The following is a 15,406-nucleotide window of genomic DNA, read 5'->3' as shown; positions in this document are numbered from 1 at the left end:
CATGGTAGCCTCAGTTATAACTGAGAGTGGCAATGAATTCAGTGCTTCCCATATCTCCTTTTCTCCCTCCATTGTTTGTTTATTACAGCTTGTTTATTACAGCTCTATTTACTGAGCTAATTATACCTCAATAGATACTGAGGATTTATCAGACTATCAGGTGAAAAGGACACAGAATATCCTGGTACACACTTAAGCTGCCCATACACCTAACGATTCTGCCGCCGACATACAGCAGATTCGATCACTGTGATCGAATCTGCTGTGAAATCGTTGCGCAAACACTGACCGAACGATCGATTTCCATCCGAAATCAATCGTTCCCGTCGATTCGTCCGTGCGGAAGATTATTCTCGATCGCCGGCGGGTCGGGAGTGCGGCGTTCGAGTGCCCGACGACTGACGCAATACAGCTGCAATACATTACCTGCTTCGCCGGCGCGACTCCCCTGGTCTCCGCTGTCTTCTTCTCCGCGCTGGTCTCCGGGTCCGGCAGGCTTCACTTCTTCCTATCCCGGCAGGAAGTTTAAACAGTAGAGGGCGCTCTACTGTTTAAACTTCCCACAGACAGAAAGAAGTGAAGCCTGCCGGACCCGGAGACCAGCGCGGAGAAGAAGACAGCGGAGACTGGGGGAGTCGCCTCGACGGAGCAGTTAATGTATGCAGGCGGGGGGCAGCGGCAGCACCACCACCACCACAGATTGTGATCGGTTTCATGCTGAAATCGATTCACAATCTGTTTGGCAGCCATACAATCCCTCTCTGACCAGATTCGATCAGAGAGGGATCTATCTGTTGGTCGATCTGATGGCAAATCGACCAGTGTATGGCTACCTTTAGGCATTTCTGTCGCCCGGCAGTGATTGGTAATAGATCCCTTGGGCGACAGTGCAGTGTTGACAGTGTACAATGTGTCACTAGCCTCCAGGCTATCGATGCATCTGCTGCTATGGAGGGGGGCGGAGGGACAACAAACGGCACACGATGGAGCAGTTTACCACGAGTGGTGGAAGAGGGAGGAAAAGGCGATTGCGCATCAGGGATTGCTACAGATCCGCATGCCAGATCTTTTGCAGACGTTGGGCGGTCGCTGTGCACACGCTGTTTTTTTTCCCATCAATCCTGCAACTGCACTCGAAGCTGAAATTTTGGCTCATACATGGCCCTTTCTAGTCTCCCTTGGGCCTTGTTCACATTACAAATTGCTAGCGCAATCACAAGCGCTGAGCCATTTGGTTAGCAACTTTAAAAACGTTTTTCCTTGTGCTTTGTGCTTAGAAAAGCAATTTTCTAAGTGCTTTTGTGGAAGTGAACTCTTTGACCCATAAATAAATGAATACAATGTATTTATTCATAAAAGCACTTGGGAAATCGCTTTTCAAAGTGCTTTTTCAAGCGCTTTACGATTTCCCTATACTTCTATTGAATCAACACTCAGAAAATGGTGCAGGAGCAGCGTTTGCGATTCAATAGAAAGCAAATCGCTCATGTGAGAACACTTACATTGAGCATCATTGCACTAGTGCTTTTAAGGTGATTTTTGCTTAAAAAAAGAGCGAAATCGCTCTTAATGTGAACAAGTCCTTACAGAGGAAGTAAACAGATGGCTGGAGCCACGATTAACATGTTAGCATCAGTCCAAATTTGGGAAAGAGTGATCCAACTATTCCGCAGTCCTGGGCAGATTTCACCTTACACACCCTTATGGATGAACCCCTCATTACAGGAATTCCTAACGCGACTGTGTCCAAAACTTAAAATGGAAAAAAAAAATGCTTTTCAACTGAAGTTACAATTTTATGCTGGCTGGTAAAAAGGCTACGATAGTGGCTTAAAGGATTCTGATTCTAAACTGATTGTGAGGCTGATTTAACCAGTCTGGTTCCTGGTGCCTCGACAAGGTTTGTAATTGGTAACCCTGGGCAGTCTTCTTCAGCCTTTTTGCACCTGTTTTGATAAATGAGCTTCAGTATTCTGTGCAGAAGAGAATTCTCTGCAGAGTGGCAGATTCTTTTCTGACACAGGAGAGTGCTTGGTGACACATTTCTAAAAAAAAAAATCTTTGTTTGAGGGGGAATGGTGCACAATTCCAAGCTCGTCTCTTTTATAGAGTCCTTTTCCAGCTGGTCAGACAGGACATCAGCATTTCTGTGTCAGCTATATTCTGGTATCTCATGTTAATATGAGTCAGTGTGACGTCACTGTGACATCACCAGGCATAGAGCACTCGGGGAGCTGGACTTGGATGACTCGCTGTTCCTGAAAAAGTCACAGAGCCGATGTTACTATTATTATAATACGGACGGTGTGTTCTTAGAAAATGATTCTGTAAAATCATCTGTCTGACGAGGCGTGATTGTCTGCATAGCAGTGTCGGTATTGTTCATGAGAGAGAGAGAGAGAGTTGTGTGCGTGTGTGTAGAAAGAGATGGATAAAAATTAAAATATATCTCAGAGAGAGCGAGGGACAGTTAGTGCTTGTATGTGTACAGCTGTGTCTATAGTATATAATGTATATTATAGAGAAAGATGTAGGTGAGTGAATAGATCTATAAAGCTAAGTACAAACCTGTAACTGTTGAGTTGTCACCTCTCTGGGATCGGTAAATGATGGGCGGCAAATCGGTGACCATTGCTGTACAGACGCACATTAGCCTTCAGACTGGTAGCTGTGGGGGGGGGGGGGGGGGGGGCCACAATCCGTGCACGACTGAGCAGACAAAGAGAGCAAAAAAAACCATTGCAATTGGGCGTCAGGGGTCATTAAGGATTGAGCAGCTGTAGTTTGTACACACACACACACTAGATGGACAAATGATTGTTTGGACGACTTTTGTCTGTGTGTACTTACCTTAAGAATGGAATAAGTGAATAGCTGGATCAGTGAACATTATATTGGTAGGTAGATGACTGCATTTTTTCTAACACATTGAATTTAGCATTTTGGGAAATAAAGGCATGTGTATAGCTATATGACTATGAACAGGAACTAATCAAGCGCAAGAAGAAAAACAAATAAGTGTGTATAGGGGAATGTAAGCACATACACTTTTTTTTGTTTTGTTTTTGCAAATGTGAAACTGTGGTTTGTAAGCGCTCTAAATCTATACTAATTTAAAGTCTTTACTTGTTCAACAAGTGCATAATCTGACCTAGGCCATTGTAGCTGGTTACTGAACCACCACTTCCAGCAAAGGTGTGCAAAATGCATATACAGTAGTTCTATGTTATATGCAGCTTATTGACTGTTTCCACGTGCATTGCATACTGTCTCATCCCCTTACACTGGAAGTTCGAATGGACAAGTCCTTCTGTTTCTCTGTGTCACGTTTCTACTGTATTGTCTATGTATACTTAGTACAAGGTGTGCTATACAGCTGTGTTTTCATTCATACTGCCCTTGATTGTCCAAAACGCTTGTTTGTAAATATTTCTACAGTGCCTCAGAGGACATTGGCCTATCCATTTATGAGGAGAACAATGAAACAAGTGGATGGATACCTAGATGTTAGCTTATTACATGGACCAATGAATAAGTGACCATCCATAGGTTGATATTTTGTTAACATTTCCAAGAGATGTGATCACTTTGATCCAATCTACTGGGGATTTATTGACCTCACAAGCCGACCAATAAACTTCTACATGAATATTTATTGTTTAGTGCTGGCATCTCTGATTAGTTGGGGATGGACAACATTGTAGTTTTGTACAGCATCAACATAGCATCGGCATAGAACAAAAAAAAATGGTAGATCGGTTCTTTCCAACTGAAGAGTGATCATTTGGTTGCCAAATAAAGACCCTAGTAAGTAGTGGCCACAGATTTACCTATACCTATCGGCATTGATAGAATTAGTGTTGGATGGATACCAAGTCAGCTGTTCGGCGTGTATCTATGGATTGGTCCTCGTGTATAATTGACATTTCTACACTTGTTTGGTGCTCTCGCATGATTCTCATTACAATTTCCCATTTCAGAGTATTCTATGGAATGCTTAACTGTGCTTCAAAATGGTTTGATTCAATTGGTTTAATAACAAACACCATGGGACTGATGTACTAGGATATATAAAGGATGAACAGAATTGTAAAGCCCAGAGCCAAATGTACTTGCTGGAGACAAATGAAGATTTTATCTTTACAGACAGTAAGAATAGAAAATACAGTTCTACAGCATTATGGGAAGGCCCTACCCCCATGAGACAACTGATAGGCACTTTCTTCATATCAGATTGCATAGCTGTCTGGAGATTTCACTTCTATTTTGTGTGCACTCAGGGATTATTGGTAGTGTTGTGTGCTTTGCGTTCTGTCTATGTACACATGGCTGTAGTGCTGTTGGATCAGAATGACAGTTTAAACTTTTAGCCACTGTTGGGGGCTCAATGGCTGCCAGGTTAAAGAAGGCCTTTGTCACTTAAAGGGAAGGTCCAAGCAAAATAAAAAAATGAGTTTCACTTACCTGGGGCTTCTACCAGCCCCATGCAGCCATCCTGTGCCCTCGTAGTCACTCACTGCTGCTCCAGTCCCCTGCTGGCAGCTTGCCGACCTCGGAGGTCGGCGGGCCGCATTGCGTACATTTGTACGCATTCCCGCTAGTGCAGGAACATTAACACATACATTTTTACGCGTTACTGGTTCAATGCATAAAAATGTACGCATTGAACCGGTAACGCGTAAAAACGTATGTGTTAATGTTCCTGCAGTAGCGGGAATGCGTAAAAATGTACGCAATGCGGCCCGCCGACCTCTGAAGTCGGCAAGCTGCCAGCGGGGGACTGGAGCAGCAGTGAGTGACTACGAGGGCACAGGATGGCTGCATGGGGCTGGTAGAAGCCCCAGGTAAGTGAAACTCATTTTTTTATTTTGCTTGGACCTTCCCTTTAAGCAGGCCATACATTGATTTTTTTCTGCTCAAATCATTGCATAGCATGCTTGATTGGCATGTATTTTGATTGCTTTTGGGCTAAAATTGATCAAAATTGTTCATCAGAGAGGATGCAAAATCTACATTGATTGATTGTGGGCGGGGCAGGAGTGGTGGTAGATCGATAGCCCATAGAGTTGCACTGCAGTAAGATTTTTTATTTAATATAATTTTTTTCCTTATGAAATTTGACAATCCATGTGCTGTGTATGGCTGGAATCGATTCCTCTATGATCAGATTGTTTTGCCACATCAGGTGGCAATCTATGTGTGGTTACCTATAGTTGGTGATCTGATAGTAATGTCATCTAGGTGAACACTAATTCAATAATGCCTGGTACATACCATGCAATGTCCCGCTAGATAGACAGGTCGAATTGATTACTGTATATTCTCTCATATAAGCCGCCCCACATATAAGCCGAGGTACCCACTTTTTCCGTCAGAAACCAGGAGAAAGTGATTGACTCACGTAGAAGCCCTCTCCACACTAACCAAATGTGCCCCAAGGATGATACAGCTGTGTTTCCAGACGCTACTCGATGGCGTCATAGATATGACATTGCAATTGATAGAATAGATTAGACACAACAATTGTCACACAGGAAGAATCCCCGATTATTTCACCGCTGACATGTTGCTTGCACACTCCGCTCCACAAGCCAGGTTACACAGGTAGTTTTGGACATTGCACTTTGCATACCATGTTGCAGTGAATGGGGGGCATGGACACAGCAGGAAACCAGCTGGCAAGAGCAGGATCACTAGTGCACGATCCTTACGCTCCTCTGCCAGTATCAAAACCTGCTCCACCATCCGTTCTGCTCCACTGACTCGCATATCATTTTTGTGCTGAAAAATTAGGCTTATACGGGAGTATATAAGGTATTTCCAGCAGGTCTGATCTGATTTCCGATGGTTTTTCTGATAAATTTTCGATACATTCTATACAAAATTGACCAGATCGGACCTGTCGGAAATCCTAGATTTGACCCATCTGACAGGAAATTGCATGGTTTGTACCAGGCATAAGGCTGTGAAAACACAAAGGAATATGCTGGTAGTCTTTTGTGCAGAGGGATTCACTCCCAACCTAGAAATTATTTGATATTTTGCTTGGACTGTTTGCTGATTGGGAGTAAATATTGGTGTGTACAGGCTCTAGCATTGAGATTGTTTTGGCACAAAACTACCTGATAATGTACTCCACCCCAAGCAACAAACATGGCACGCTACAACTAGAAAACCATCTTGTGAACTGTCTGCCATTTTTGCAGTATTATACATAACAGGATAGATGGAAAAAATGAGTTATTCACTAACCTTTCAACAATGTTTGCTAGCGATCCTGTAAACCTGAACTGTATTTATAAATTGTTAGCAATTGTGTGATAGGTTTCATTTCACATCTGGGTCATTTTTTTAACATGGTGTTCGTTGAAATGTTGGTATATTAGCAGGTGTGTCAATAAATTAACCTGAGATGACAGTTTTGTATTAATAAACTCAAGCTGTCATGGCTTATATAAAAACTGTCTACACTGTCAGTAACCCTGACTACAGTAGTACATTTGTACAAACCACTTTTAAGGCAGCAGCATTTGGGAATCTGATTTTGGTCATATATACTGATGCTGTTTTCTCTTGTATTGGCAGGTATGGCCTCTCCACTGCAGATCTTCTCCTCCTCCCTCGGCCTCCCGTTGAGCTCATTTTGTAACGTGACAAAACCTCCATTGGAATTGAGTGCCACCTGGGATATGACCGGTTACGGCTGCCACAGCAAGGTCTATAACCCGGGCAAGAGCAGCTCCTCGTCAGGCCAGCCGGTGCTTGCCCACGCCTCCCTGCTTCAGGCACCTTACGAGCAGACGGTCATCTTCCCCACCAGTGCAGGTCACATTGTGGTGACCTCGTCTAGTAGCGGGTCCTCTGCAGCGTTGAGCGCTCAGTCGCTCAGCGGCCCCCAAACCAACCTGATGCGGCGCAGCACGGTCAGCCTTCTGGACACATACCAGAAGTGTGGGCTGAAGAGGAAGTGCGAGGAACTGGACAACGGCAGCGTCCAGATTGTGGACGAACACCCTCCTATGACCCAAACAAATGCCAGTGGGGCCACGGCTGCCACCACCTCCACTGCCACTTCCAAGAACAGTGGCTCAAACAGTGAAGGGGACTATCAACTGGTGCAGCATGAGGTCCTCTGTTCCATGACCAACACCTACGAGGTTCTTGAGTTCCTGGGTAGGGGCACTTTCGGTCAGGTAGTCAAATGCTGGAAAAGGGGTACCAATGAAATTGTGGCAATCAAAATTTTGAAGAACCACCCCTCCTATGCCAGACAGGGGCAGATTGAGGTCAGCATCTTGGCGCGGCTCAGTACGGAGAGTGCAGATGACTTTAACTTTGTGAGAGCGTACGAATGCTTCCAGCACAAGAACCACACTTGCCTTGTGTTTGAAATGTTGGAGCAGAACCTGTATGACTTTTTAAAGCAGAACAAATTCAGTCCATTACCACTGAAGTACATCCGACCTGTTCTGCAGCAAGTAGCCACTGCACTCATGAAACTTAAAAGTTTGGGACTGATCCATGCAGACTTGAAACCAGAAAACATCATGCTGGTTGATCCCTCCAGGCAGCCGTACCGGGTGAAAGTCATTGACTTCGGTTCGGCCAGTCATGTGTCCAAAGCTGTGTGTTCAACCTATCTGCAGTCTAGATACTACAGGTAAGTGTGGTAAATTTATAATCTGGGGAATCTCTTCCCAACCCATCTACCATATCTTTGATCACCCGCTTTATTTACACCTATTCTTAATACATGCTGCTTTATCATGCCTAAACGTGTGTTGTTGCTTTTTTTTTGTGTGTGCATACCTAACACTATACTCCTTTCTGTATGCCTGTTCTTTAACTCCCCTTTACTATTGTAACTTTACCTACACCCATTTATGTAGATACTTAAAATTAAAAACGAACACCCGTCCATCAAGTTCAATGTTTTAAACATCACTATACCTCATTCTAGAGGAAAGAAAAGGCAAAACAGTAAAAATGATTTCCCTGACTAGATCAAGGTATCGCTGTGTTCTATTCCTTTGTTTTTCATTGAAAGAAAAACATCACTAATGACAACAAAGAGATTTTCATAACTTCCTGTGTTAGCGTATAACACATCATAACCAGTTCATATCTTCTTGACTTTTGCACGTTAATTATCGTAGGTCACCTCCTTTTCCAAGCTAAACAACCCCAGTCTAACCTTTTTGGTAAGTGAGACTAAACGACACTAGATATCTAAAATGTCTAGGTCTTTCTTATAGTGTGGTGCTCAAAACTGTATCCTATACTCCAGATGTGGCCCCACTAATGATTTATACAAAGGAAGTAGTATACTAACAACAAACACAGAACATTTATATCGCGCTTTTCTCCTGGCGGACTCAAAGCGCCAGAGCTGCAGCCACTAGGACGCGCTCTATAGGCAGTAGCAGTGTTAGGGAGACTTGCCAAAGGTCTCCTACTGAAAAGGTGCTGGCTTACTGAACAGGCAGAGCCGAGATTCGAACCCAGGTCTCCTGTGTCAGAGGCAGAGCCCTTAACCATTACTCCATTCAGCCACTAGCCACTAGCATCTCATGATTTTATTTCCTGGTTTATGCATCCCAGAATTGTATTTGCTTTATGCCTATTGCTTGACATTGTATAATGTTCCCAGCTAAATCCCAATTAGTTTTTGACACAGTCGAAATTCATGACCTTTATCGACTTATAGATTTCACCAAACCTTTACCTGCCCATATAGCACTGCTTTAAAAATCTTTCTGTAGTCATTAATCTGCAGATTGCTGATAATAATTCTACAATATTACCGTATATTCCGGCGTATAAGACGACTGGGCGTATAAGACGACCCCCCAACTTTTCCAGTTAAAATTTAGAGTTTGGGATATACTCCCCGTATAAGACTAACTCTCTTCCAACGCACACCAAATAGAAATTAAAAAAAAAAATCACATACTGGTGCTATGGATAAGTAGATACTGGTGCTGTATAGTATATAACAGTATACAGGTGATTGACTGGTTGGCCCACCTTTGTATCCGATTTACCTGCTTCTCTGCCTCTCAGATTTCGCACATGCTCGCCTGTGCTGCTTCACTACAGTCCTTAGCAGCGATATTCTGATAGGCGGAAACAGGATAGGGCGGGCTAGATGGGTGGAAGAGGCGTATTTTATGGGCACAGCATGATCTCTTTCTTCCATACCCTGGGCATTTCAGACCTTGCAGCATGGGCGATGAGCTCTCCCCCAGCATATGCGGCGACCGCTGAATCTCCAGCACCTGGTAATTAACCTCCTTGCCGTTTATCCCGATACCCGTCGATTCGCCGCTACCCGCTGTGCCCCCCCCCCCCCCCACGCGCAACCTGGCCAGGCAGCGCTGAGGGGTGGATCGGGACTCCCTCTGACATCCCGACGGCGATGACGGTGTCGTCATCGCGCTCCTCGCCATGGCGACGGAGAAAGCCAAGCAGGAAATCCCGTTCTGAATGGGATTTCCTGCTTGCGCAGATCGCCAGAGGCGATCGGAGGGGGTGGGGGGGATGCCACTTCTCAGCGGCTATCATGTAGCTAGCGCTAGGCAAGCTACATGATTTTAAAATTAAAAAAATGCTGCGCCGCCCCCTTGCCAACATATTTGGAACGGCAAGGGGGTTAATCATCAGCATGTCACGTACGGGCATTATGTATCAACATCCTGTAAACATCAGCATGTCCTGTATGAGAATCGCGTATCTGCATGCGCCATCACCCGGCATCAAAGACACCCGGCGCATGAGATGACCCCGGCTTTTCTGAAGATTTTCAAGGGTTAAAAAGTCTTATACGCCAGAATCTACAGTATGTGTCATCTTCAAGATGGCAGCTTTACTTTCTGTTCAGTCTACTGGAATCTTTAATAGATTAAAGGTGGCCACACATGATACAATAAAATGATCCGATTTCAAGGCAATTCAATAAATGTCATCAGATCTCCTGGAAAAATTGAAAGCATTTTTCATATTCAAATGAAAAATCCGATCGGATTTCCCGTTTTTGTGTTTTTTTTTGTTTTGTTTTTTTTTCTCTCCAATTTTTATTGATCTGGAATGCTCTTCAATTTTTCTAAAGATTGTATGTATGGTGTGTGTTAGGTTGTTAATTTTATTAATAGACACACCCTAAAAATTTTCTCAGTTTCCAATCATTTTTATCATAATTGGGGAAAAATTTAACATATGTGTGTGGTACATTGGTCATATTTTTTTAAATGTTACAATCAGTCAGAAAAATTGATTGCAATTCTTAAATTGAACAGATATTTTAAAAATGTATGGTGTGTGGCCACCTTAAATAGAACTGGACCTAATACTGACACTTGCAGAATCCTACTGCCAACTTCTTATACCTAACCTAAACTCCTCCCTCCTCTCTCCGAAGGGCAATAGGGTAAAATACCAGTGGAGAAGGATAAGTTAAACAGTACTGTCACTGCAGGGGCCAGGGCTCAGGAGTGGGCTTGGAAACCGAGGACTGGGCTGAGTCAGAGCGAGAGAAGAGTTAATCTTAATTAACAGAGCTGAAGGAGAGGGGGATGTTACAGGTGTATTGATTTGTTAGTGTTAAGGCTTGTACACACGTGCAACTTTTCTGCATAATCAACCTGAGGGCATGACCAAGGTATTGCACAACTTGTATTTTCTGTGCACCAACCAACTGAACGACCAACTCATTTGCATACTGCACATGCAGCGGAACGACAGACTGCATGATATGACCACATTCAAAACAAGCGCAAGTCGTTTAGACTTCTTGTACACATATGTCAACTGCACGTCATCAGCCCTACAGTCATGTGAATTGATCCGCCAGTTAAATCGAGCACGTGTTTGTCACGTGTACACACACGTGACAACACCTGTACAAACACGTACACACACTTCCAACAAACCAAATTTGGATGATAGTTGGGTAAAAAAGTTGGGTAAAATAGTTAGGTAAAAAAGTTGCACATGTATTCGACCCTTTAGGGTAGTACGTTGAGTAGAGATATCCCACCCGATTGTTTTGGTGATTCTGATCTAATTATTAAACCAGTTTGCATAGCATTGTGTATAACCAGTAGAATGCTCCTACCACAGTCTAAATGTGGCACTTACATACACTTATAGATAGGAATCTATCTGATGTGTTCCAGACACTAGGGCCTAGTGCACACCAAAAACCGCTAGCAGATCCGCAAAATGCTAGCAGATTTTGAAACGCTTTTTCTTATTTTTCTGCAGCGTTTCAGCTAGCGTTTTGGTGTAGTAGATTTCATGTATTGTTACAGTAAAGCTGTTACTGAACAGCTACTGTAACAAAAAACGCCTGGCAAACCGCTCTGAAGTGCCGTTTTTCAGAGCGGTTTGCGTTTTTCCTATACTTAACATTGAGGCAGAAACGCATCCGCAATTCAAAATCTGCAGCAGCCCGGGAGTATGCGTTTCTGCAAAACGCCTCCCGCTCTGGTGTGCACCAGCCCATTGAAATACATTACCCTAGCGGATCCGCACCCGCAAGCAGATCGCAAACCGCAGCGGAAACGCTCCGGTGTGCACTAGGCCTAGGAACAGATTTCCAATAGATTTCAGAATGAAATCTATTGAAAAATGATCTAGACCAGACCATTATGCTGGGCATACACAGCGAGGTGCGCTGTCATCAATCAAGCCGCTGATGGCTCGATTGATAATATCCGACAGGTCCGATGACCTGCCGGATAGATTCCCCGCTCGATCCCCACGGGCGGACAATAGCGGGGAATCGAGCGGCTGATAAGGGATGCCTGCGGGGATAAGCGGGGATCGATACGCGCGGGGATGTGCCGGCATCGAGCCAGCGGCTCAATCCGGCACATAATTGCATCCGTGTATGCCCAGCATAAGATCCAATGCAACTCTATGGGCCATTAATCTGTTCCCAGCAGCAGATTGACCTAGATTTTCTATCCTGTCAGATCAAATTGATCGCAATCAGCCGCAAATCGATTGGCCAATCGATCGGCAATCAATTTCCAATCGATCAAAGGCTGAAATCGAGCAGTGTATGGGCCCCTTAAGGCTAGTTGTGTGGGGTAGCCAATTGTCCTGCCCGGTTTCCTTTGTGGTTTGGGAAGAAACACAAGAGAACCAGCAAGGAAACTTCACACAAACCTGGGGGAGAACATAACAAAACTCTAGTGCCCTGGCTGGGACTGGAGCCTGTGCAGGGCTGCACACCTGTTCAGTTTTTACTGGGATTACAAACTTCTGCACGAATCTGGGCCATAGTGAGGGTGCTGAAGAAAATTGTTCTGATTGTAGCAGGAACCCTTTAACCCAAACGTGTGTCTCTGTTATTTTCCTCCTCTTTTGTATTGTTTTTGTCAACATGTTGGCCAAAAAAAGACCATTTTTACGAACTGTCCATAAATTTACAAACGTTTGGCAACCCTGAGCCTTAGACTTCAGCGCTGTTAGGCAAGGCAGCTAACCACTTCTCTACTGTGCTGCCCATATAAACATAGTAATCCTTTTTAAATGTGTTTTTTTTTCCACTTGTGTTTATATTCGTCATATATTGCCTAGGTAATGCATATTAAAAGAAAGGTGATGTTTAAATTTACAGAAAAATTTCCAGGAACGTAGAAAGGAAAATATATCTAAAACATTTTGGGGCTGCTAAATTCTGTGTAACCCATTGTGTGTTGGAGCGATGGAGGCTGACTTGTCTGCAGAGACCAGTGTGTAGCTTAATTAGGTTAATAAGAATCTTGATTCTGCCTGTTCTCACTCCACTGAGGTGCCCCCTCCCCTCCTCATCCGCTCAGATCTTGTCCTCCTTTTCCCTCCATCTCTCTCATTGTCATCTCCCTGTTTCTGCACCCTGATCACGACTGTCTGCTAAAACTGGCATTTTTTTCCATTCCTGAGTGTCTGCAGCAGAGCGCAGAGTGGCCGACACCCCCTGCTGGTCGCTGTGCCAACCAGGAAAGCAGAAGAAATTCAGCAAAGATATCATCCCTTTTGTGTCCGTTCCATAGGGGCCATTTGCAATTTTTTGATTGTTTAGGTGTCAACCAGCAAAGTATATGAGGTATTTAAAAAAAATATGATGCTTCTTCTGCATCAGCGTTGGTTAACTTTTAGGCCCCGTTCACACTGCACGCGTTTCCAGCCGCGTTTTGGGAACGCGTGCAGGAGGCCGACACGCACGACATCAGACAGTGCATAGAGTGTATTGTCTGATGTTCACACTGCATGCGTTCCGGACCAGTGCGGTCTGGGAACGCATGCTGCACGCATTTTTTCCAAAAACACGCAGCTGTCCCATTCACTTTCAGTGAATGGGATCAGCCACGCAACGTATACAAACGCGGATGTCGTTCGCACGTGTTGCATTCCGAACACATGGCTATCCGCGTTTGCTAATGTGAAAAAAGCCTTAAGCTGGTGTGGACAAATCATTATGATATTAAGGAGCCTGTAGGACATTTATTGAAGTCAGCTATGTTAACATAAGTCTAGGAAAACTAAGAACATTAGGCACCAGCTGCTATATTCGTACACCTGACTCCTGACATTTGTCCAGCCAATCTTTTAAATGGACCCTAAGGGCCCTTTTACACTTAATCAGTTGCTCTCAGTTATAACTGGAAAAAAAAACTGATTTTCAAAGTAAAGCCCATGTTTTCCTATGGCCTCTTTTACACTTAAAGAGAACCCGAGGTGGGATTTAATTATGTCAGTGGGGCACAGAGGCTGGTTGTGCACACTAACACCAGCCTCCGTTGCCCTATGGTGTGCCTCCAGGACCCCCGCCCGCGTCCCTACCCTCCAATCAACGGGAGGGAAGGGACGCGGGCGGGTAGCGCCGATACAGAGGAGGCGGGGGAGCGGCGCTGACTGACGCAGCATAGGTAAACATTGTGCTGGCGACACGCTGTGTGTCGCCAGCACTGCGGAGGGGATATCGGCGCGCAGGGGGGTCCTGGAGGCACACCATGGGGCAACGGAGGCTGGTGTTAGTGTGCACAACCAGCCTCTGTGCCCCACTAACATAATTAAATCCCACCTCGTGTTCTCTTTAATGCGTTTTAACTGAAATCTTCCTCCCAATGCACTGCTATGGAAAAAACGCATACCAACGCACACTAACGCACACCAACTGATTAAGTGTAAACGGGTCCTCAAGGAAACTTGCACATATGAGTGACCGACCCATTGGTAATCTCTCCTCCCACTCTCTTAGAAAGGTTGTACATCTTGAACAAAAATGTTGTCAAGCAATTTTCATTGGAGTTGGCTGTTTATTATGTACGTTGTTGTAATGTGCATTATTTATATTGCCCAGATTCATTTCAGGCCATCTTAAAGAGACTCTGTAACACAATTTTGAGCCTTATTTCTTCTATCCTACAAGTTCCTATACCTGTTCTAATGTGCTCTGGCCTTTTCTAGTTGCACTGTCTCTGTAATAAATCTTATCTTCTCTCCTCTGTTGGGTCTGTCGGGATCAGGCTGGAATGTGTGGAATGTGCAGCACTGCTTGTCATTGGCAGAAGCTATACACACCCTCTCCAAGCTCTGCATGAGTCACACAGTGAGCTGTTCTCACTCTGGTTAGAAGCCATGTTTTTTGTTTGTAAACACTGCATAAAAATGGCAATTACAAGCCAGGATTGCAGCAGGGAGTGGCAGAAACCGCACAGAGGGGCCCAGGAGAACATAAGGAATAGAATGGTATGCTTTTTATTGTAAGAATTTTAGAGTACATATTCTCTTTAAACTTGAAATGAACATTTTAGAAACCGTTGCTTGAGATCATTTTTCTTCATTTCTACTTTTGGTGGGGTAATGGGCTTGAGATAAAATAACAGGCAGCCATTTGGGAGGGAACTTCCGGCCACATGTTTCTAGTAACTGAGAATTATGTGGAGGTGGCAGCCATGATGGTTCTGCAGCTTTATACTCCTGCAAGATATTCATGGTTGTCATAGTTTTCTCAAATGAGAAGAAAACCTTCCCACATCTGGGTCAAGATTGCCCCGTATAATGGGTCAAGAGATACCTGTGTGGAAAAAGCAAAACCTTTTGGTATATTTTTTGTTTGTTTTATTTATTCTTGATATGGGAACCTGAAGGACATGGAGGCTGACATTTATTTAATTTAAAAAAATACACATTGCCTGATTGTCCTGTTGATGCTCTGCCTCTAATACTTTTTTAGCCATTTATTATTATGCATTGTCTTTCTCAAGCATCAACGTATTAAGCAGCGCTAGACAATAAATATATACAATGAAACAAATGGCAGACGTCATGTAACAAGGTCATACAACATAGGACAAAGTTATACAAGGAAAATGGGGTACAAGAAGTGATTCAGGAGTGGTCAGGTAGCCATAGA

At 44.1% G+C, this 15,406-nt stretch overlaps 1 protein-coding gene across 2 annotated transcripts in view; it reads left to right on the top strand.

The window, feature by feature from the left end:
* The window catches only part of HIPK2 (homeodomain interacting protein kinase 2), a 109,662-nt gene that overhangs the window by 44,653 nt on the left and 49,603 nt on the right, over positions 1-15,406 (top strand). For both annotated transcript variants that reach the window (XM_068277342.1, XM_068277341.1), the window contains exon 2: positions 6,586-7,660. In XM_068277342.1, coding sequence (XP_068133443.1) covers positions 6,588-7,660 — 1,073 coding nt within the window. In that variant the 5' untranslated portion in view covers positions 6,586-6,587. The remainder of the gene's footprint in view (positions 1-6,585; positions 7,661-15,406) is intronic.

This window comes from Hyperolius riggenbachi, chromosome 3, assembly GCF_040937935.1.
Source record: "Hyperolius riggenbachi isolate aHypRig1 chromosome 3, aHypRig1.pri, whole genome shotgun sequence".
Lineage (NCBI taxonomy): Eukaryota > Metazoa > Chordata > Amphibia > Anura > Hyperoliidae > Hyperolius > Hyperolius riggenbachi.
This window is presented reverse-complemented; position numbering and strand designations above follow the sequence as displayed.